The sequence below is a fragment of the Ahaetulla prasina genome, chromosome 1 (genome assembly GCF_028640845.1).
Source record: "Ahaetulla prasina isolate Xishuangbanna chromosome 1, ASM2864084v1, whole genome shotgun sequence".
NCBI classification, from domain to species: Eukaryota; Metazoa; Chordata; class Lepidosauria; order Squamata; family Colubridae; genus Ahaetulla; species Ahaetulla prasina.
In genome coordinates, this window is record NC_080539.1 from 260,041,992 (window position 1) to 260,065,408 (window position 23,417).

Consider the following 23,417-nt stretch of genomic DNA (forward strand, 5'->3'; position numbering starts at 1 on the left):
GAAACACAGACTGAATTCCGTTTATTCAGTACTTTCAGGATTTTCAGAGACCCCCTCAGAGCTTATCTGCTTTTAGCTCACTTCTCCCCATACAGGGGAATTTACATCATTCCTTTGCTAACACTGGATTCAGTCTATTCCAATTCTAAAACAGTGAGGTGGCACCCGTGCACTCATCAGCCATGCTTGCTTAGAGCCCAAGAGAAAAGACTAGAACAATTTGGGCAAACATGTTTTACAACAATAAAGTCTTTTTGAAATTTGGAAACAAAATAAAACTGGGAATGCCTATGGATTGCAATCTGAAACCAGAATTATCTTAATAAATAGAATCTGACCTTCTCATGTGAAGATAGGGGCCTCTGGTGGCTCAGCAGACTAAGTCTGTCTGTTATTAACACAGCTGCTTGCAATTACTGCAAGTTCAAGTCCCACCAGGCCCAAGGTTGACTCAGGCTTCCATCCTCTATAAGGTAGGTAAAATGAGGACCCAGATTGTTGGGGGCAATAAAAAATTGATTTTGTATATAATATACAAATGGATGAAGACTATTGCTTAACACAGTGTAAGCCGCCCTGAGTCTTCGGAGAAGGGCGGGATATAAATTAAAAAAAAAAAGATTATGAGTTAGAAATTCTTGGTTCAGATTTGCTGAACCATAAATGTATCATGAAGAATTTACCTTAAGTATTTTATCTTGGCATCAGTCCATTCTCCTCCAATCTGCAAACCCATAAATGGGCCCCAGAATGTGTGTATGGATTACTTAGGAATTGTGTAAATAAAATATGCTATCACGTTTACATTTTATAGGAGAAAAACAAATTCTACAAAATGCTCAAATGTAGAATTTCCAATTTTGGAGTTGAATATTGTCCCCACCCCCCACCTCCCAAAAAAGAAACAAAACCTCACTAGCACTAGCTTTCAGCAACATGACCTACTAAATCAATTTCATCCAACATCAAACAAAATGCCGAGTCTCTAATAGCTCATATTCTTTTCAGTAGCATGAATTTACCCTGTATTGATTCAACTTTGTAACTGAGTTTTGAAACTGCTAGTGAATTATACATTGGTTCATGGACTGTTAATGGAGTCAGAGCTATAGATTCATGCCAAAATTGGTGCTCTCTGGCTATTAGTCTATGAATAGCTATTACAGTTTCTTGGTTGAGAGTGGGTGATGATTATTTTTAAAATGTCAGAAAGAAATGCACCATTATGCAAAGATCATTAAAATGTCTGTGATTACACAAAAAAGCAAGTATACCTAAGTGGCTTGTGTGGTTTTTCATTATTATAGCATCAATGTAGGAGGAACAAGACAAGCAGATAAAATAATATGTGAAAAGACATATGGAAGATTGGCATATGGAAACAATGGTGCAATTAATGTGTGTGTATAATTTGTCCTTTTCACCAAGTGAAATTTAATCATAGCAATTGCATATGTTGATATCACCTCATTACATTCTGCATCGGTGCTGTATTTACTTCGGTCAACCAATGCACATATAAGCAAATCAGGCAACTGCTAACATAAACAACTAACGTAATTGAGCTGAACAATCTACACTGCAGCATTTTGCTTCATGGCTTGGCTTGTTCTGCTGAAGTCAGGTTCCTCCAGCAGTGGTGATGTGGGAAAATTGGGAAAGTAGGCATGCGTGATCACAGCCCCCTGAGGCATGTGCCCAAGAACCAGCTGTCTGCATCTATAACTATAAATACACACTGAGAGATTACACACACACTGCAAAGAATGGCAATACAGAACATAATATTCAATTTATCATGATCAGCTGACAATCAAAGAAATGGAAATTGTTAACAGGCAGAACAGTATTAGATTGTTGGATGGTGGCCAGACAGATCTGGATTCTTACTCTTGATTCATCATTACCTTTACTGAATGATTGATTATGTGCCATCAAGTCGCTTTCAATTCCTAGCAACTACGTAGATAGACTACATTCTCCATGATGATCAATCCCTAAACTGGCCTTTCAGGTCTTCCAGTGGTGCCCTCATCACCACTGGACAATTACTGCCTAGCCAACTGCACAGGGTTCTTAGAAGCCTTACAATCGGGGTGTGGGGCATAATTGGTTATGTCTACTCTAATGAAAAGAAGGATTAGAGGAGACATGATAGCAGTGTTCCACTATTTGAGGGGCTCCTACAAAGACAAGGGTGTCATACTATTTTCCAAAGTGCCAAAAGGAAAGATGAGAAACAGTGGATGGAAACTAACCAAGTAGAGAAGCAACCTAGAACTAAGGAGAACTTTCCTAATGGTGAGAGCAATCAACCAATGGAACAACTTGTCTTCAGAAGTTGTGGGTGCTCCATCACTGGAGGCTTTCAAAAGGAGACTGGACAATCATTTATCTGTGTATCTAGTGCAGGGGTATCAAACTCGATTTTGTTGAGGGCCACATAAGGGTTGTGTTTGACCTTGGGGGCTGGGGTGGCGTGGCCAGGGTGGGCATGGCTAGCTCAATGTCACTCGTGTTGGGGGCTACTGTGATGGCCTGAGCGCTCTGCCAGCATAAATGGGCTCCCGAGCTCTGTTTTTCAGCTGCGACGGCCTCCTGCAACCCTCTGCCAGCAAAAACGGAGCTTGGGAGGGCTGTATGCAGCGCTTCCGAGCTCTGTTTTCGCTGACGGAGGCACTGCGGGCCAGTCCTTCGCTGTTTCCAGGGCAGCCCCGCAGGCCAGATCTAACCACCCTATGAGCCGGATCCAGCCCTCGGGCCTTGAGTTAGACATCTCTGATGTAATTGGACTAAAAGACCTCCAAGGTCCCTTCCAACTCTATTATTCTATGTTCTTTTCTAACTGAATATCTCTCTGACAGATCCAATAAAAGATTACTGTAGATAATAATATTAACTGTATACTCTATATTATATAATGCTGTATATTAACTGAAAACCCACACATACATAACAACTGTGCAATCTGCTCTTTATACTAGTGGAATAGATTTTTTTGTTGTTAATATAAAATTTGTGTAATTTAAATAATGCTATAATCTGCTATAATCATGTAAAGAACAAGCATCCCCATAACTTAAAGGAACGTGCAAGAAAAAAACATTTGCTAGGGGGATGAAGGCATATTCTAAAATCAGTGTCAGAGAACTAAAGTTCTTCTTTTAACACTTCTGCAACAAGAGACAGAAACTCTGGATGCAGACAAAAACCTGCTGCTGTTGAAGGAGGGAGATTGCATGATAAAAGACAGACTGTCCAGTTCCAGCAGTTTTCATCTCCGGTAGGGACAGGCCCTTTGTGAAGCTAATGGGTCTTAATTGCCTATTCAAGACCAACCCACCCAAAATACTTTGCATTACAAGAGGTGGATAGCAACAATCTATTGTCACTGAGAAAAGCCAGTCACTATCCCTCCCTCCGCTGTATATTTAGAGGGAGCAGGAAAATCTGGGGAAGGGGAGTTAATGACATCATTGCTCCTTCTCATTAAAAATAATAATAAAAAAGCTCCCACTCCCAGCATTTTCCCCCTGTGAGCCTCCACTTAATTAGAACAACATGTTTTCTCAAGTACTTTTTTCTTAATCCGGATGGTCACCATGTCTCGGAAATTAATGAGCCTATGAAACTACACAGACAGGTTAATTATTGTCCTTTGTAATTAAGTTATTCTTTTTTTTCTTTTTTTTATCAAGAGATGCCTGGAATAGGTTCTAGGATTTATTTTGGGAAGCAGAGGGGTGTCAAAGAAATAAAAATACAGTTGAAATTAAACCCACAAAATTAACATTAATCTATATAAATCTTCTTGTATTCTGTTCTTTCTCAATACTTTTATATTTTGACTTATAGCCATTCACCATGGAAACTGTTGTTGGAAGAAATATCCATCTGGGTTCAGTTCCAAGTGGGGACAAAGACACTGGAAACATGGAGACTGCTTGGAAAGATGGTTTAATGGTGGTCAGGATCACATGGCTTGAGATCCTGAACAGAAAAGGGCTGAGATCCTGTGTGCTCCCTGGCTTTATGCTTTTTCTGAGCTTTGACCTTTCTGGGGCACAGGAAGAGTATCCTGATTGGTTGTCAGACTCCCAGGGGGTGGGAGTCTTAGCTAGCCTTGCTGGCTGTCTCTCAAGCTTGCTTGAGCCTTGCCATGTGGTGAGTTTCAGTTGTATTGTGTTGCAAATCATGGGGGGATTGAGTGAGCTTGGTTGAAGCCTTAATTGCCCATTGACAAAGGTGGGGAGAATGAGTGAGCTTAGCTGAGGCTTTTAATGGCCCATTGACAAAGGTGGGGGGGAGTCAGGAAGTTGCAGGGAGCTCCTTTGTCTTTAAAATATGTTTCTCCATTTCTCATCCAGGAAGGTATAATATTCTGCTTTTTAAAATATTTCCTAGAATATTTCATTCTTCTAGGAGGGGGGTGGGTGCTAAATTCCTACAATCCCTACTTTTTTTTTTTTTTCAAAATGTGAGTTTTGAAACATGCTCTTGGCAAAAATTAAAATTGATCAAATCAGTGGGTGCTTTTAATTTTCCTGATGCAAAGGAAGCCATTGATAGAGACAACAGAAAAAAAGATTCCTTCAGTGGCTCCCAAAAGCTTTCAACCATGAAGGTCTAGCAGCCAGGGGAAAAGTTCTGGTAAGAATTTTACAGTATCCAATTTTCTATGCCAATTAATTTCAGCTGTTAGATATCACTTTCTGAGAGCTTCCAGTCAGGTCAAGCAAGCACACATCCCAAAATTTTCACAGCCATGGTTTTCCTTTAAATTACAGGCTGCTCATTTCCAAGGGTTGGTTACGGAACCTGCCCTAGCTCTTACTTTAGTCTATCCAAGATTTTTTCAGTCCAAATTGAGGTTAATCAGTGTGCAATCCAGGCTTTTTCCTTTCTTTTTTTTAAAAAAATATATAAAAAAAATTACACACAATGAGCCCTGGGACTTCTACTCATGAGACCACCAGTGCAACATATCTTGCTTTACTGGGCAACTGGGCAGCATCATTTGTGAGTCATAGTCAGGGCTTGGGTTTTGGATATCACTTTTTCTGCTATCTCTTCAAGAGAGGAATTGCCTGAGGGGGATGCCCCTCCCCCATGGAATTAGCAGGGAGATCTGACTCCTTGGGCTTTTAGTGCCACAGAGCAAAATCAACCTAGGAGAAGCCTTGTGTGGAGGTAAGTGAAGGGAATAGTTTCAGTCTAATTCTGAATGGTGTGTCTCTCTGTGTGTGCCTGTGTATGCAGCTACCTTTACAATTCAGGCAATACAAACAATACAAACATGCTGGACAAATTTCCCTACCATTAGACAGAAATCTCAGGTGTTCAGAACTTGCTGTGGTAGCCACTCAAATACAATCCTTACATGAGTACTTTAGACTGATTACAATGTAAATGAGACAAGACAGAAAACCTTACAATGAATTTCCACCCTTCCCCATAGTCTTTCCAGTTGTCTTCTGGGAATTGAAAAGAGTCTTTTAGTCTTTACTTGTACATCTCAGGGTCCTTTCTTTCATATCTTTTGGGTGGCATGCTTGTTGGTCAGTCAGGTTTGGAAAGGTCTGCTCCAATCTGGTTGCTGTGATGACTTTCAGTGGGGGCTGGATTCAAACTCAATTCCTGGCTCCAACAAATGGAAGGTCTCCTCTGGGGGCAGCATCTGGAACCATGTGCTCTGCTTCCACAGTTGCAGAGTCATCTTTTCAGGGCTGAAAGACATTAGAACAGGATCTCCTCCCCACTTTTGTGGGTAATCTTCTCAGGAAAGGCATTGTAACAGGATTAAAAAAGGAGGGGGGTAGATATCTTGCAGGCAGAGTTTGAAAAGAAACAACACATCAATATTGCAGTTACTAAAAGATAATGCAGTTTCAACAAAATGCAGTTTCAACAACTGATGAGAAAGAAAAAACTGGATTCACATGCTTCAGGAACAGGTAAAATCATTTAAACACACAGTAAATGCAAGACTGAATTTTTTTTCCCCTCTTGTAAGTGAACTTAAAACGTTTCCTCATAAACTTATCTTGTAAGTGAACTTAAAATGTTTCCTTATAAACTTGAGTTGTTACTTTAAGATAGAGAGGAGAAAAAAAAAACAGAAATAGGATGAAAAGTCCTTTTTACTATTTTGTTGGCCGGACAAAGACAGGAAAAAGGCTCTTTCCTTTTTTTTTTTTTTTTTTTTCTCTCTCTTCCCCATTTTCATTGTTTCAACCTTTTGTTTTTCTTTTTCCCTAACAATTTAAAATTCTTGTCTCTAGAGATCAGATACATTTTACAGTTACAATTACCTCAAGGGCCCACAAAGACAGACATACACACATAAAAAACAAGGACAAAGAGAAAAACAAAACTCTGAGATTTACACACACACTGATCATTCCCATAAATCTCAGTTAAATTAGGGAAGGCACAAATCTTAACAGACAGACCACGTGGTTCCATAGAAGAAAGAGAAAGAGACAGACAAACAAACAAAACAAACAAAACAAAAACCCAAACATTCCTATTTATATATTTCCCTTTTCTTTTAAGTACCTTTATTTAGCCAAATTTGTCTTCCTGGTGTTATCTCTTAGCAAAGCCCATTTTTTACACAATTTCTTCAATTTCTATTCTCGCATGCCAGTCAACACTGGCACCTGCCTGGCGTCCCAGGCCCCAAGCATGTCTCTCAGGGGATTTCCCTCTACCCTCGAGCTTACGCTTCCCATGATCCTCGGAATGTGAGGCTCACTTTGTCATAGCCGGGCACTCCCGCAGTTTCGGAAAAAAAAGGTATCCGCGAAGGACTCCGACTCCCTTCTGTCGAAGTATGGGCCCCTTCCTTAAGGGAACTCTTATTTGAAGATCACCAATAAAAAAAATAGTGATCCCGGAGGACCTTGCTGCCCCTACAGCAGGTACGAGCACCTCCTCTCACTCCACATGCTCCACTTTAGGCTTTGCTTTCCTTTTTAGATACACCGATAGTTCCTATATATTTCTTTTTCCCCCCTTCACACTTCTTTTCCTTTTGCTCGGCTTCCGTTCCTCGAAAACACAAAGTTCCACATTTGGCTTCCCCCCCTTGCTTTCTCTATCCTACCGGTCACGGCTCGGTGGAGCTAGCAGTAGGTAGAGGTGCGGCTAGAGGTTGCTCAAAGAGGTGGAATCAGACTGTTTCCTCAGGTGGAATCCCACACACACACTTCTTCCTTCCCTAACAGAAGGTCCTGTGCTCTGGCAAAACCCCCATGCTCTCCAGACTTTTGGTCTTTCTGCGGTTAGGAAATGCACAGAGGATGCAAGATCCAGCTATGATTGGGAGAAGGGCTCTCTCATTCACACACATGCAGGCATACACATATTTCCCATGCTTTTCCATGCTTAAAATTAAAATTTAGAGGTACTCACCTTCTTTCCAAGCAGTCTTTGAGCTCAACACTCAAAACCCCTTTAAAACCTAGTTCCAAATGGCCAAGGTCCAGGAAAACTTACCCACAGACTCAATGGGTCTGCTGCTAGCAAGGGAGGCTTACCTGGGCCAGGTCCATTGGTTAGGTTAGCTTGGAGTCCCATCTGTGGGTGCCAATTGTTGGAAGAAATATCCATCTGGGTTCAGTTCCAAGTGGGGACAAAGACACTGGAAACATGGAGGCTGCTTGGAAAGATGGTTTAATGGTGGTCAGGATCACATGGCTTGAGATCCTGAACAGAAAAGGGCTGAGATCCTGTGTGCTCCCTGGCTTTATGCTTTTTCTGAGCTTTGACCTTTCTGGGGCACAGGAAGAGTATCCTGATTGGTTGTCAGACTCCCAGGGGGTGGGAGTCTTAGCTAGCCTTGCTGGCTGTCTCTCAAGCTTGCTTGAGCCTTGCCATGTGGTGAGTTTCAGTTGTATTGTGTTGCAAATCATGGGGGGATTGAGTGAGCTTGGTTGAAGCCTTAATTGCCCATTGACAAAGGTGGGGAGAATGAGTGAGCTTAGCTGAGGCTTTTAATGGCCCATTGACAAAGGTGGGGGGGAGTCAGGAAGTTGCAGGGAGCTCCTTTGTCTTTAAAATATGTTTCTCCATTTCTCATCCAGGAAGGTATAATATTCTGCTTTTTAAAATATTTCCTAGAATATTTCATTCTTCTAGGAGGGGGGTGGGTGCTAAATTCCTACACTGTCTTTCTGGATGGGCAGGGGGATTCATTAAAAGAGCTGCTTGCCACAGAGGGGTTCTGATCTGCCTTAAAATGATGTTTGTAAATGCAAGGTGGGTAAAGGGAGAAGCTGCCACTCAGGATTTAAGAACTGGATGGAGAATGGAAGGCTTAATTCAACCCTTGCATGGGCTTGGGGTGGTGATGGGGAGGATGGAGCCACCGTGTTTTCTTGCCTCCTCCTACCCGCATCCTACTTTGGACACATCATGTGAAGGCCTAGCTCTCTGTAGAAAGTTATACTGCAGGGAAAGAGGGAAGGAAAAAGAGGATGAATTGCAGCAAGGTGGATGGACTCAATTACAGCATTGATAAGCCTATCAGTGGAAGAGCTGAAGGATCGGATGAGAAAGAGAGAAATCTTCATGGAGAAAATCTAACCATCTGGTTGTTAAGAGTAAACACTAACTTGATAGCACATGATCAATCAATCAATCTCTCACTTAGGAGCTATTTTAAAATGTGCATTCTGCATTCATTCTCAGTAACCTGTTCATTTAGCACAAGATTCTTCAGATAGAAGAGTACTCAGTGGAAATGGTTCAACTCCTACTATCCTACTTTTGCTCAGGTGTTTTATCCATGTTGTGTTTTCCCCTGCACCTACATGCCTTCTATTTGTCTGGAGAATGTCATGGTTCTCTTGATTAATCACCGGCCTCATTCAAGATTTATCTCAGTTTATAAGACTGCAAATGATTGTGAGTCAGCAGAGGTGTTGTGTTTTGATTTACAACTTGCTTGGATTGTTAGAGAACTACCAGAGGGTTACACTAAGGTTACTAGATAAAAAAAATACTAGACAATCAATAGATGGCAGCAAAAACTGGAAAAACAAACTCTTTTTGCTGCCTTCTAGTGAACTAAAAGGAACATGATGGCCCAGTGGCTAAGTCACTGAGCTTGTCAATCGAAGAGTCGGCAGTTCAGTGGTTTGAATCCCTAGTGCTGCGTAACGGGGTGAGCTCCCATTACTTGTCCCAGCTTCTGCTAACCTAGCAGTTCAAAAACGCATAAAAAATGCAGGTAGAAAAATAGGGACCACCTTTGATGGAAAGGTAACAGTGTTCCGTACGCCTTCAGCATTTAGTCATGCTAGCCACATGACCACGGAGACCTCTTCAGACAGCTCTGGCTCTTCGGTTTTGAAACAGAGATGAGCACCTCCCCACAGAGTCAGGAACAACTAGCACATATCTGCGAGGGGAATCTTTACCTTTACCTTTAGTGATCTATATTTTGATAATCTGGATCAGGTTGCCCAAGCTTATGCAAACTAAGAGATGCAGACTGTCTTTTTTGCAGGGTTTCTATGGTGCCCTATCAAAACTCAGATTTCCAAAATAGAGAACTATCAAGGGCTTGATACAAGGTCCACATCAGCTATTTCTGCCTATCAAAAACATATTTGACTGCCTGGTGCAACAAAACATGAATGCAAGGACAGCTAGAATCTGAGTGGGGGAAGGCTCAGGATGCAAGCTATCCAGTAGGCTAGAGAACGTTTTAAGTCCTATTTTTCGGTGGTGGAAGCAAAGGAAATGTACTTTTCTATGGTTTTAAGGGTATCTGGGTAGCCATCTGTTAAAGCAGTTCTAAATAGGGAGAGACTGATTAACTGTGTAAGGAAATGGGTTAAAGTAAGCGTTCAGTCAAAGCTTTTGCTGCGAAATCCAGTTTGAATGAAATTCATGTTAAAGACAGCGCTCCTGCTATTCCTGATTACTTTTTGTTTAAAAAATAATTTAAAAGTAGTTTTTGGACATAAAATGGGTAAAGAGCTGTTGGCTTGGAGGCGGCAATAAATGTAGGTTGCGATAAGCTTCTTCTTTGAGAGCAAAAGCCTTGTTTACACTTCTTGGCTTTCTTGGCAGATAGTTGAATTGCTGCATCTAAAGGAGAGCTACTCCCAGGTCCTTGTTAGCTGATATTTAGTCTTGTTTCCCATGGTGTTTTCAATCTACATGAAAACACTGGGTAAAGTCACTTAAGGACTTGAACTGCCATGCTATAGGTATGATAATAATACTCAGTTCTATTTTGTTTTCTTCCTTGGGTTCAGGTGTGGCCCAGATGTTTTGGGCAGGTGTCTGGAATCAGATGGGCTAAATGCCAGTGGAGCTCTGGTTGAGATCAGATTTTCCTTGATAGCACTCCTGAGTGCTGACACACCAAATACAACATCCCACCTGTAGGAAAAATCTAGGTATATAGTACACAAGTCTGATATGATCATTTGTATACTGTTAAGCATCTTATAAAGGTCAACTAGTAATATCAGGAACACATTCACAGTTTCCTTCACAGCAGTGTGGAAATATTTTGCCATTGCCCTCTCTCTGTGTGTATTGCCTATTTTACTTCTCATTCCTGTCCACAGCCCTCAACCCTCCCATCTAAGTACCAACCAGGCCCAACTTTACTCCAACAAGGTCAGTCAGGTGCTGTTTCTCCTGCATAGACATCTGAACTTGGCTTCTTTGAAAAGCATTCCAAAGTAGAACTGGTTTAGAAAACTGCAAACAAGTTTTATTTCTCTGATATTTTATTTTTTGCTAAACCCAGTTTGAAGTGCAGCACCCCCAGAATCTTTCGCAGATTGCTGTACATTTGTAGGAGGATTAATCCTTCTCTCCTTAACTGTGAACTCCCCTCCTCCCATGATAATTAAACGTCACAAATCCTCTACTGGAACTAATGGATATCTTATTAATCCTATTTCTTGCAGGGGGTGGGGAAGAAGTAAAGCATGCAAGATGGGTAGCTCTTCCTTTCCCAGCAGTAAACCACAAGACTGTGACTCCACAGGGCAAGGGGGGCTTTATTTAACAAGTATATTGAGAGATGAAAGCCGAGAGAAATCTCTATAGTAGAAAGTCTATATACCCTTTATCAAAATAGTCCTTTTTTTAAAGTGTAAAAAAGGTAAAAATTCCATTTGGTTCCCAGTGATTACACATCCACATCCATACTGTTTTCTGGAAACAAGAGAAATGTGATTTGAGATTACCTTCTACCTGGTAAAAAATTCTACCAGAATTTTCTTCTAACGTCCACTCAGACTATTTGTGTGTATGTTTGGCCTGTCTTTATTATTTTTATAACTAACTCGAGGTGTCGGACATGTTTAATACTCTTTCCTCATCTTATTTTTCCCATAACAACAACCTTGTGAGATGAGCTGAGAGACTGGTTGGCCCAAAGTCACACCCAGATGGTTTTCAGGCTAAAGTGGGACTAGAAATCATAATCTGCTTTTTTTGCTTAAAGAATAAATAAGTAAGTAAGTAAGTAAGTGAGTGTATTTTCTTCACCCCTCCTTTTTAAAAGATCTATTATCAGGTGGCTACACTATACACGGGGGTCCCAAGTATAAGTCTATAGGGGTATGTGCTCATATAAAAGGTCTATTAATGGAAACTGTGTCTTCCAAGAGATACCTCCCCCTGCCCTCTGTTAAAAGGAAAACAAGTTGGTGCTGAGGAGGGGGCATAAAGAAACAGAGCAATGCCCTTATTGGGAGCCATGGAAAGCATAGTCCATTACTAGGTCCAAAATATAGAGAGATTCCAGAAAGGAATTTCATTTCAAGGGCTTCATTTCCAGCGGGTTCATTCACTAGAACAGGGGTCTACAAACTTGGCTCTTTTAAGACTTGTGGACTTCAACTCCCAGAATTCTGGGACTTGAAGTCCATAAGTCTTAAAGTGACCAAGGTTGGAGACCCCTGCACTAGAATTATGACTGCAGTACGGAGAAGTCTTTCAGCCACAGAAATTTTGTTAAATTATTTCCTACAAATGAACACACTGCATTCTGCCTTCTTGGGCCCAGCTGGCAATGCTTTTTTAAACCAGACCTGTGCATTTCATGGCCTGTGGGCCACATCTGGCCCTAGGGCTGTCCTTACCCAGCCTGCAGCAGCATCAGTGGGGGGGGAGGTGCTTTCCATAACAGTCCCACATTCATATGTAGCCCATTGAGAAAATTAATTGACCACCTGTTCCAAAGGAATGTTGTCTTATCAAATATCCAGTGGTGTGTTTTTTTTTACTTCAGCACTGATTTTAGCTACACCAGTTTCTCTAAGACTGCAATCCTGACCATGTTTCCAAAGAATAAGTTCTGTCAGGCAATGGATGAACTTATTTACAAGAAAAAGTTAAAAATGTCTGTTTAAAATAAAATATACAGAGTCCTTCTCTTATAAGCACCATTGAGAATAATTTTAATGTGTAAGTGGCCTGCAAATATAGACAGCAGCACATACCTGACCTTGACTATTTTGAAAAAACAAAGCAGAGTCAGACTAGGATAGGAGACCACCAGGAAATTCCAAGAATGTGAGGTACAACTGGAAGTCAAAAACTCATTCTGGAAAGGAGTGGCAAACAATTTCTGTATCTTGTCAAGAAAACAATCTGACATGTCCCTGTAAAGGGTAGGACCATCAATTTGACCCAAATATTTTTATCTTTTTTTAATACAAAAAACAAAAATTACATACTTTGTGGAGGATGTGGTAGAAAGAAGGTATATTTCGCTTTAATTTCATAGCTGTAGCTGTGAACATACTTCATTCTCAGCCTCGCCTATTTCTCTTTCTAGAAAAAGGCGGCTGTTCTACCTTTTAAGATTCTGAAGGAAATATGAACAAAATAGGCCCTGTGTGGCTAAGTAAAACATGAACACAATAGTGTTTTCTTGTTTCCTCTAGCTTCCAGCCTGAGCTTGATCAGTTCTGCCCTTGGATTATGCCTAGGACTATCTCTGAATGATCATAAAGCCCTAAAGGCATATCTTCTGAACCAGAAACCCTTGTCTTGACTTTTCCTCATGGCTCAAAGTGCTATCTTCCTGTTCTGGAGACAATTATCCTGGCATTAAATTCACTCTATGCATTGCCCGATCCCTATCTAGCTTCTACAGCCTCTGTTCTGGCTTGCCATGACATGATGCCATCCTGATTTCAGCTGTGCAGTTTGTGCTAAACCAATGCATTAGTTGAATAGTTTGGCTTTTGCTAGAAGAGCCTAATCTGAAAGAGTTGGACTTTCAGCTTTACAAAGAAGACTGCCACTAAAAGGGAACGGCCAGAGATTGCCAGGACAGCCTCTGCCCACACCAGCCTGAAATGCCAAGAGGTGCCAGGTTGATCCAATCCCGTTTCATTGCTGACATCTGGCAGGCATTATGTGCAGGCTTTGAGACTGACACAGGTTGCTATCAGCTTAAGAGAGGACGCGTCACTCCAATACCAGGACAGATAAGGCTAGTGGCAGGATGAAGGCAACATCACAAGGGCACCACAGGAAAAGGTTTGTCTTGCACTTTAATCCAAGTGGAGAAAGACCCTTCCCTTAGAGAGGGTTGCCAGGCACCCATATTTTCTGATACAGGGCAAAATATTTTCTATTTTTTGTTATCTGCTCCAATATGTAAACTGTTTTAGCTTTATTGATTTAATCTGTTTCTTTTCTTTTAATAAGGGAGGGCTGAGGAATTCCGAGAGCTAGTCAATTAATTATTTTACAGACATTCCAAAAGTGACCCTGAAAAACAACATTTCTAAAATATGCTGGGCTTAAATGAATTGGCGCCTGGAATTCTTCTCCTCTTTCTTGACGCTTGGGATTTCTCTCTTTCCTTGGTTCCCTGCGGTGCCTGCTGTCCTCTTCTGTTCTTGTATTTTAATTTGCATTTTAATTTTATTGTGAAACATTTAACCTACTTCATTTTATCAGAATTTTGTTATTGGCTGGCCTATGTATAAATAACTCTGTCTCTGAACAAGCACATGTGAGCCAAACAGCTGCATATTCTTCTCATGTTTATTCCTGCCTCCAGTTTTTCTGCATGTTGAAATTCAGATTGCAAGTTTCTTGGAACCCAGGGTTATCCTTCTAGTCTGTGAATTGTTAACACAAATTTAAAATGTCAACTTAGTTGTTAATTTATACAGCACCTTTCCTCCAGAAGCTCAAAAGTGTCTCATATCGTGATCTGTCTTCGTTTTAACAGATATAGGCTGGACTGAAAGAGAATGACTAGCTCAAAGTCACTGGGTGAATTTCTGTGGCTGAAGGTCAACTTGAGTCTCCCTGATCCTTAAGCACTCTCTCTGGGCTTGGGAAGATGGGAGATAGTCTAAAAACATATAATTATATTTTAATAATTCTGCCTGTCCCAGCTTAATAGATCTGTTTTTGATACTGAGCAAAGCATGTATATAAACACATGCAATTTATGTCTTTTTAAAATAGCTGTACATTCCTATCTAAATAGTTTACTTCACTTTAATTGGGGTCAGCAGGATATTGGATCCTCTCACTGCAATGGTAGGGTATGTCTAATTCAAACATAATTTATAAAGATTTATGGTGGTAGAAGAGAAGTCTTGGCTAAATACCGGTAAATAAGAGCAGCAGCACAAGAGAAATGGGCAAAGGGGGGGGGGGGAGCTCAGATTTGGAAGGCCTCTGACACAGTCCAAAGATGGAATTGTTTTTCATAAACAGCTCAACAGCATACCCTATTGGCTCATTTCTAGAGATGCAAGAAACATTTGATAATACAAATTAAGCAGAGAGATGGGAGGTTTCCCCTGGTGCACAGAGGAGGTCACCTCCAAAGAACCTTTAAAAAGGTGGCAGTGGCTGCTTTCATTTTTCCTCTTCCTGCCTTTTTCTTAAGCTTATTGAGAATGTAGTATCCACCACCCTTCTTTCTGTCCTGTTGGGGATAACCAAATATACACTACAAGGTTTTCAGCCGCCTCTCCTTTCTTCTGGAATTAAGTATAACGTTAAAGTTTTCAAAACGCTGATGCTTTAGCAGGTCACTCTATATATCCACCTTTGGAATTTTATAAACAAATTTTAGGATTTTTGAAAATTCAAATCATTTGTGAACTGACTTCAAGCTAATCAGGAAATGCTAAGACAGCAAACATCTGAACAACTGCCATTGGATTTATGCAACCTAGATAATTGTAGCTTGCTTCTTTAGAGATTCCTCCTGGTAGATGTTTTAAGCAAACTCTGTCTAGCTAGTTTCCTCATTAAAGTAGCTTTTTAAGGCTTTGATTATTCCATTATCTTTGGCAATTAAAGATGTAAATGTGTACAGCAAAATATAAAAGATCATCAAAAGAGTGGCAATGTTTTCTTTCTAAATGGATCTAGAGAATGACGGAGGTTTAAAAGGAGTACTAAGCCTCCTCACAGGTACATCTTTACAAGTATTATTAAATACAAACTAATATACTGTCATATAAGACGTCATATATAAAACACTGGAACCAAGAGATTTTGAACTTGGAAAAATTACTGAAAGGAAATGACTATGAATGCTTTGATCAAGTTGAAGAAGATATTGAGAGCTTTGGAGAAAAATAATAGAATTGCCATGTGAATTCATGTTATAAAAATGCTTGTGAGAAATAGACATCAAGGAGGGAAGAAACAAAGCCAACAAAGCTGGACATTGACTTCAGGCCTCAATTTTTAAGTGAATGGATACAAAAATAAAATCATATAAAAGGTGCAGAATCAACATGACTGGAAATAGCATAGCATCAAACAGACTATGGTAAATACATTTTTAACCATTAGATTTTCTAACCTTACAACAAATGCTGCCGCCAGGACAAAGCAATGAGAGTGCTTAGCAGTTCTAGGAATGTTTTAAAATGTACCTAAATGAAGCATATCATACCTAAGGAAAGGGTCCCAAAAGATTTTGGCACTCTTTTGTGCTGTTCCACTTATGCTAATGCTGCCAATCCTTGGCCATTTGTTTGCATTAACAGCTAACAGTCTTCATGCCAGCTGGAATTTTCAGAAAAATTGGCATGTTAAAAAAAACACCTTTTCTCCATTTGTTGTCAACAGGGGATGAACAGAACCTCAGGAATCAGGAAGAAACCATCCGGGAAAACTCGCAACATCAACCCCCCTTGGCATTAGCAGACAAAACTAGCACTACAGAAGCAATACTGTGGCTTGAGAAATAATACATTAATGGCACCCTTTAACTATGAAGGTTTTTTAAAAAGTACTTTAAAAGCATGATACATGGCATTTCTCCTTCATTGCACAGAAAGTAATTTGGAAGCACTTTCAGGTGGTCTTACAGGCAAAACAAACGACAAGCCACCTTTACACTTGTCCCAACAAAGTCATATTCATTCAGATATAGATTCAGATTTCTATTTGTGGGCATGGATATGATATTTCTTTTCATTTCTATTGCTTTCACCATCAGAATCTACATATATTTCATCACATCTCTGAGTCTGCATACATCCCATTGATCAGGTAGTCCACTTGAGTGTAGTCTTTCTTTTTGTAGCTGTCATAGGCTTGTATGGCAAATAAGATGACAATTGTTACAAAAAATAGAACACCAAAGAGAAGCACTGCTAAGAGCAAACTGACGTCTACTTGCCGAAAGCTATTTTCTCCATCTATATCTTTCTGGGTTTTGCTTTGTATTGTACTTGTTGGTTTGGATAACATTTTTGGATTTGTACTTGGGAGCACTGACAGGGGTTGTACAGAGGTTGTCCCCTGCACTGGTTGACTAGTAGACAATATTTGCTGTGAAGTGGTAATGTCAGCAACTTTAGTCAACAGAGGAGGAATTACCTTATCTGAAGTAGGCTTTATCCTGTCTGTTGTAACTGTTGTCAATTCAGCTGACTTTATTGTTACTGTAGAAGTCGCTGCCATGGTTGTACTTGCAACTGTATGAAACATGCTTTTGGCTGTTGATGCTGATGGCTTGAGGGTGGATGCAACTGTAGATAAATTTACCGCTAACTGAGAACCATTTTCAATGTTAACTGGTGTAGGAATGCTACTTCTATGCAGTTTTTGGAGAGTTGTGGGAAGCGATGGATAAGTTGTTATTGTAGTCAAAGCAGTGGTTGTCATACTCCTGGGAAGCGGTTCTGTTGATATTGTTTTCTCTGGTATGCCTGATATTAATTTACTCTCTTGTGTCCCTTTTGCTTTTGCAGTACTTGCAATGTCAGTAGTACTGTCTGCTCCTTTTGTGGGAGTTAACCAAGGATGGCTGCTTGGAATACTTAGGGTGTTATTCAGGATACTACCAGTAGAACTATTCTGGATTTTAGTCATGCTATTACTAATATTGATTATGGCTGTTGATCCTGCAAAATCTTGGGAGACACTAGTGTTCACAAGGCTGGCAGTGGTTGTTCTCAAACTGGAAGTATTTTGTTTTGCCAAACTGGCATTGTTTGTGTAGTTGACTGCAGGAACTCCCGTTACAGTCCTTGATATTAATAAAAGAGGCACTTCTGTGGGTTTCTGAACTGATTCGGAACTCTTCAGCACCTCTAACTCTTTATTCACATTTTCTGTATCATTTATCTCATGAGGTGCATCATGTTCTCTTCTTTTACGAGTCACAAATTCTTAAAAAGCAAAAACCAGACCCATAATCAGAACTTCAACAAAAATGTTCATGGACAAGTTTCAACAGACAAGATTAAAGAATGGTACATAAAAGATAATTGACTCGTCCCCAATTTGCTTATTGTGAATGAAAATCCCAGCCACCACACACTTGCCTATCTGTTTGGATGTATGAACATGTGCACAGCACTTTTGAATTGATTGCATTCTGTGCCTATAGGTTCAGGTAGCTTTCTATTTTTCGTATTATTTCTTATATCATTTTTGTCTTTTAAAAATGTATTTTAGAAATTTTAATGTTAGAAACTGCTCAGGAGCAATTTCTTGTAAATAAGAAATATATATATATATATATATATATATATATATATATATATATATATATATATATATATATGTGTGTGTGTGTGTGTGTGTGTGTGTGTGTGTGTGTGTGTGTGTGTGTATATGTAGGTCTTTGGTTATTCGGGTTTTCTCCCGTGTAAAATTGGAAGTGTCTTGGCGACGTTTCGACGAAGTCTCATTCGTCATCTTCAGGCTTCAGCTTCGTGCTTCTGGGAGCAATGTGTGATTGCAGCTGTTTCTTCCTTTTTAACTGCTAGTGGGGGTTTGAACTGATTGGGTGGGAGCTTGGCTGTGCTCTGATTGGATGGGGGGGGGGTTTGTGCTCTGATTGGCTGGGGGTGTGTCCTGTTTGGGTGGGGGCTTGGTTGTGCTCAGATTAGTCTGAGTTGCAGGGGGATTTGAGCTGGTGAGCTGCATTGCTGTTGTTTGGCTTCGTGTTTGTGGTCGTGCTACATCTTCATAGTGGGTGTCTGTCTGCTGTATGTATGGATTGGAGGGGTTTGAAATGGCTAATGTTGCAGCTGCGGTCTGGCTTCTGGTCCTTGGTCGTGCTTCCTGATCAGTGTGGGTTTGGGTCTGCTTTCTGGGTGGATGTGTGGTGGTGACATCCTGTGTGGGCCTCGTGAGTGTGGGTCTGGTGTCATTCCTTGTGTTAGGGACTCGTTTGTCGAAACGTCGCCAAGACACTTCCAATTTTACGTGGGAGAAAACCCGAATAACCAAAGACCTACATACAAACACCCGCAAAAACCTCAGAAAATATATATAATAGTATATATATAATATTATAACATATAATAGTACGTATTAAGGAAATAAATAAATTCTGGGGATATTTTTAATAACTTATTTTTAATTTTAATTTTTAATAAGTTTAATAACTTAAAAAGATAATAAATCAACTTTTTTACCTAAACAGGTGGGAAAGGCTACTCTGCATTTACAAAAGCAGATAGCTGTGATAAAAAAAGGCAGGTATATGCAAGCAGCTACTATTCTAAAATGTATTGTTTTCATCCACATCTGGCTGGCAGAACATTCACTAGGTTATTAATTTGAAGGCAAACAATGAAAAGGAACAATCAGCTGATTCTTGCCCTAGGCGCAGCAAAGAGCAATAGAACTTTAAAAGTCCTCATGTTGATTTGTTGAGAGTTGGATGGCATACGAGTTTAATAATAATAGTCTTTTGGGAGTTCTCCCCACAAATATGGTTGTGCCCTCCCTTTTCAAATACACCAGAGGTTCCTTTGGAGCCAATGCTTCTGTAGTTCCTAGTGTATTTTTTCAAATACCTTTACTGAGGGTTTGGAACAATGGAATATCTTAGATACTTCATGGGGACTAATTCTGGGGACACTGGTTGCTTTTCTTTCGGCTCTTCATGCTTAAAGCACATATAATGTGAAAATCATAATTCAGTTCATTTAAATATTTGTGAGAAAGACATTTTAAAAGAACAAACTGGGGAGGAATGTGCTTAAACAGAAGGGGAAAAAAGATCTATACTACTATTGTCTTCAGGAATCCATTCCATCTAACACAGGTGCTAAAATGCAGGACATCTTTCTGAGGACCAAAAAACCCTATGCAGACCTGACCATTAGAAATATATGGGCAGTCAGTTACAAGGTTATTTCCCTAGCTCAATGGTCTCACACTTAAAACAGAGAGCGTGGTGAAGAGCAGGGGTCTCCAACCTTGGCAACTTTAAGACTTGTGGACTTCAACTCCCAGAATTCCTCAACTGGCTGAGGAATTCTGGGAGTTGAAGTCCACAAGTCTTAAAGTTGCCAAGGTTGGAGACCCCTGGTATAGAGCAGTGGTCCCCAACCTGGGGATGTGTATGTGAGTGGCACTCTCTGCTGGAGCCACTTTTAAACTCCAAAAATATATGAATGGTAAATAAAAGAGTCTTGTGAAATTGTCATTTGCTTGCTATAAATTATTTTTAAAAACAAAAATATTCTGCTAAATCCACATTACCTCCCATTAGCTCTTTAATATCTTGTCTGCTGGTATTCTGACATGCACTTAGCTGAGGACAGCGGAGAAGGACACAGTGGCTCTGATACAGCACCGACCAGCAGTAAGGATTATCTGGAGAATCGTAAAGAAATAATGTCATTTGGAGTTAAGTCAAACAATGTATAGAAAAACAAATAGCCAACTTAGCTCCTCCTGGATGCTTTGAGATGCTTTGAGTTCCAATTAGCCAGCCAGCCTGAAAAGGATCAGGGATGACAGGAAATGTAAGGCCAAAAGTAAGGTGTAAGTAAGGAGGGTTGAATTCCTGAAACAAGGATTTATTTATACTTTAGCAAAGTTAAATGACCACCATCCATTTCAAGTTTCAGTTTTTCATTCGTTTCCTCCTCACTAAACTTTTTTGACCTTTTTGTTTCAGCAATCACTTGGCACTGGAATTAAAATGGAGCTCCCAGAAATATTTTATATCACACTGTGTTTATCCACTAAACATCTTCCTTACAATTAAAATTCTATATGCATCCTACATCCTAACATTAAGAAATTTGGGGGGAAGATAAAAATCTGGCTGAATGAAATAACAGGGCAGAAAATAGAAAAAAAACAAAAAACCCGGAACTATTCCTATTGGGCATTCTGGAAGGGAAAATGGAAAGAAATATACAATATATCATATTACACATATTGACGGCATGTAGAATTATGATAGCACAGAATTGAAAACATCTGGATATCCCACCGGATCAAATTATAATAAAAAAAATATATGAATGTGCAGAAATGGACAGATTATCAACGGAAATGAAGGAGAGGGGAAGATACTGTGTACTATCGAATATGGAATAGATGGTATTCCTGGCTGGAGAGTAAGCATAAAACTTAAGAGACATTTTTGTCATGAGACTGAATTCTGAATAGAGGTTAAAATAATTTAAATAAGAATGTTGGTTTATAGAGATATTTAGAAGTAGAATCTGTATATAGAGGTTAAATAGGATAAGAGATACCGATGTAGGAAAAGCTGTTATGAGTAATGTAATTTTGATGCGTTTGCCTTTGTGTGTTTTATATATATTTTTGTGTGTGTGTGTTGTCCTTTTTTTGTATTGTGTATTTTAACTTTTGGAAATTCAATAAATATTATTTTTATAAAATTCTATATGCTTATTTATAAGCAAACACTATTCAGGAAAATGTCCACTGCAATGTTAGTTAAAATATTTCAGTAAGCCTTCCATATTAAACAATGCAAGGAATTTGGCACTGAATAGCTATTTAATTGTCCCCCTAATTACTGGTATCTAACTATAGAGAGGAAAATACACCGAAAATATAGCCAAAAGGACATGTCTATTCTGGACTTCAACCAGGAATAAAATGATCAAAATATTATTTTGTGCAAATGTTCCTAGTATCTTTTACCCACAAACTTGAAAAACTTGGTTGAAACAGGTAGCATTGGACTAACTTGACCAGTGATGGCAAACCTTTTTGCCATCATGTGCCGAAAGTGGGGAGAGTGCGGGGGGGAGGGGTCGTGTGCATGCCCACACCTATAATTCTATGCACCCCTGCCCCCGTGCATGTGACACCTCTGCACTCCCTCCCCGCTTTTGGCCCAGTGGGCCCAGTAGGCCCGTTTTTTGCTCTCACCAGGCTTCAGAGCCTTTCTAGGAGCCTGCCACCCCCCAAACGGCCTTCTCCCCCTTGGAAGCCAAAAATGGCCCGTTTGCCAACTTCCGGTGGGACCGAAGGCCCATTTTTTGTTCTCCTCAGGCTCCAGAGCCTTTCTAGGAGCCTTGGGAGGACCAAAACAGCCTTCCCCAGCCCCCTGGAGGCCAGAAACGGCCCATTTGCTAACTTCCGGTGGGACCGAAGGCCCATTTTTTGCTCTCCTCAGGCTCCAGAGCCTTTTTAGGAGCCTTGGGAGGACCAAAACAGCCTTCCCCAGCCCCCTGGAGGCCAGAAACAGCCCGTTTGCCAACTTCCGGTGGGACCGAAGGCCCATTTTTTGCTCTCCTCAGGCTCCAGAGCCTTTCTAGGAGCCTTGGGAGGACCAAAACAGCCTTCCCCAGCCCCCTGGAGGCCAGAAACGGCCCGTTTGCTAACTTCCTGTGGGAGTGGAAGTTGGCAAATGGGCTGTTTTCGGCCTCCGGAGGGACTGGTGGGAGGGAGGCCGTTTTCACCCTCTCCAGCCTCCTAGAAAGGCTCTGGAGCCTGAGGAGAGTGAAAAACTCTCCTACCTCTCCTCAGAGCCTACCTGTGGGACCGGAAGTTGACAAACGGGCCGTTTTCAGCCTTCGGAAGGCTTCGGGGTGTGTGTGTGTGAGGAAGGCAGTTTTGGTCCTCCCAAGGCTCCTAGAAAGGATCTGGAGCCTGAGGACAACAAAAAAAAAGGCCTTTCCCACCGCCACCAGGCCCTCCGGAGGTAGGAAACAGCCATTTTTCCTATTGCAGGTGGGCCCCGAAGGCCCGAAAATCACCTGGCCGGCATGCACATGCGCACCGGAGCTGAGCTCACGTGCCCACCAATATGGCTATGTGTGCCACCTGTGACACGCATGCCATAGATTCACCATCACGGAACTAAACAGCTGTCTGCAGAAGAACACACCTTGACATGGAAAAAACAAATGGTTACGGGCAACTGAACTTGAACAGAAGCAGAATTAAAGGTATGAAGAGTGACTGTAGAAATTACTATAAGTTTGTGAGAAGACAGTTGCCTATCTGTGGGCTACTGGGCTAATTATAGCAGGAGACATGGCATTAACAATGGGTCAGCATCTTCTTCCCAAAGACTTTATAGAAAGAGAAAAAAGAAGCTAGAACTCTGTCAGGCTTGATTTAACTCTAGAAGTCCTTACTTTACATAGTATTGGATGGAATGATTTCTGAACCCCAAGGTCAATTTTGATTTTAAGGTCAAAATTGCAGGTCTCAAAGCATGGTAAATATGGTGAAAGGGAGACAGAAAGATATGAACTTTTATCAAAGTTTGAAACATCTGGTTAGAGAGCAGGTTAAGCAATATAACACAACTGTTTAAACTAATGGAATGCACACAAGATGCTCTAGATTTGAGCCCTTGCAGGATCATCAGTCCCTGGGAAAATAATGGCTTGTTTCCGATCTAACTAATGCAGTAAAATAATTTAGCTATTATTTATATAATTTACATAATGTATCATTTACATAAATACTTCGGCCACCTAATGAGAAAGAGGGACTCACTGGAGAAGAACTTAATGCTGGGAAAGATGGAGGGCAAAAGAAGAAGGGGACGACAGAGAATGAGGTGGCTGGATGGAGTCACTGAAGCAGTAGGCATGAGCTTAAATGGACTCCAGAGGATGGTAGAGGACAGGAAGGCCTGGAGGAACGTTGTCCATGGGGTTGAAGTGGGGCGGACATGACTTTGCAACTAACAA

The 23,417-nt window shown here is 40.6% G+C and overlaps 1 protein-coding gene across 1 annotated transcript in view; it reads right to left on the bottom strand.

Moving 5' to 3' along the window:
• Positions 1-6,039: 6,039 nt before the first annotated feature.
• Positions 6,040-23,417, bottom strand: part of C1H11orf24 (chromosome 1 C11orf24 homolog) — a 40,996-nt gene continuing 23,618 nt past the window's right edge. Inside the window, exons 5-6 of the mRNA XM_058156579.1 lie at positions 19,984-20,097; positions 6,040-17,651 (exon numbers count right to left, since the gene is read on the bottom strand). Coding sequence (XP_058012562.1) covers positions 16,492-17,651; positions 19,984-20,097 — 1,274 coding nt within the window. The 3' untranslated portion in view covers positions 6,040-16,491. The remainder of the gene's footprint in view (positions 17,652-19,983; positions 20,098-23,417) is intronic.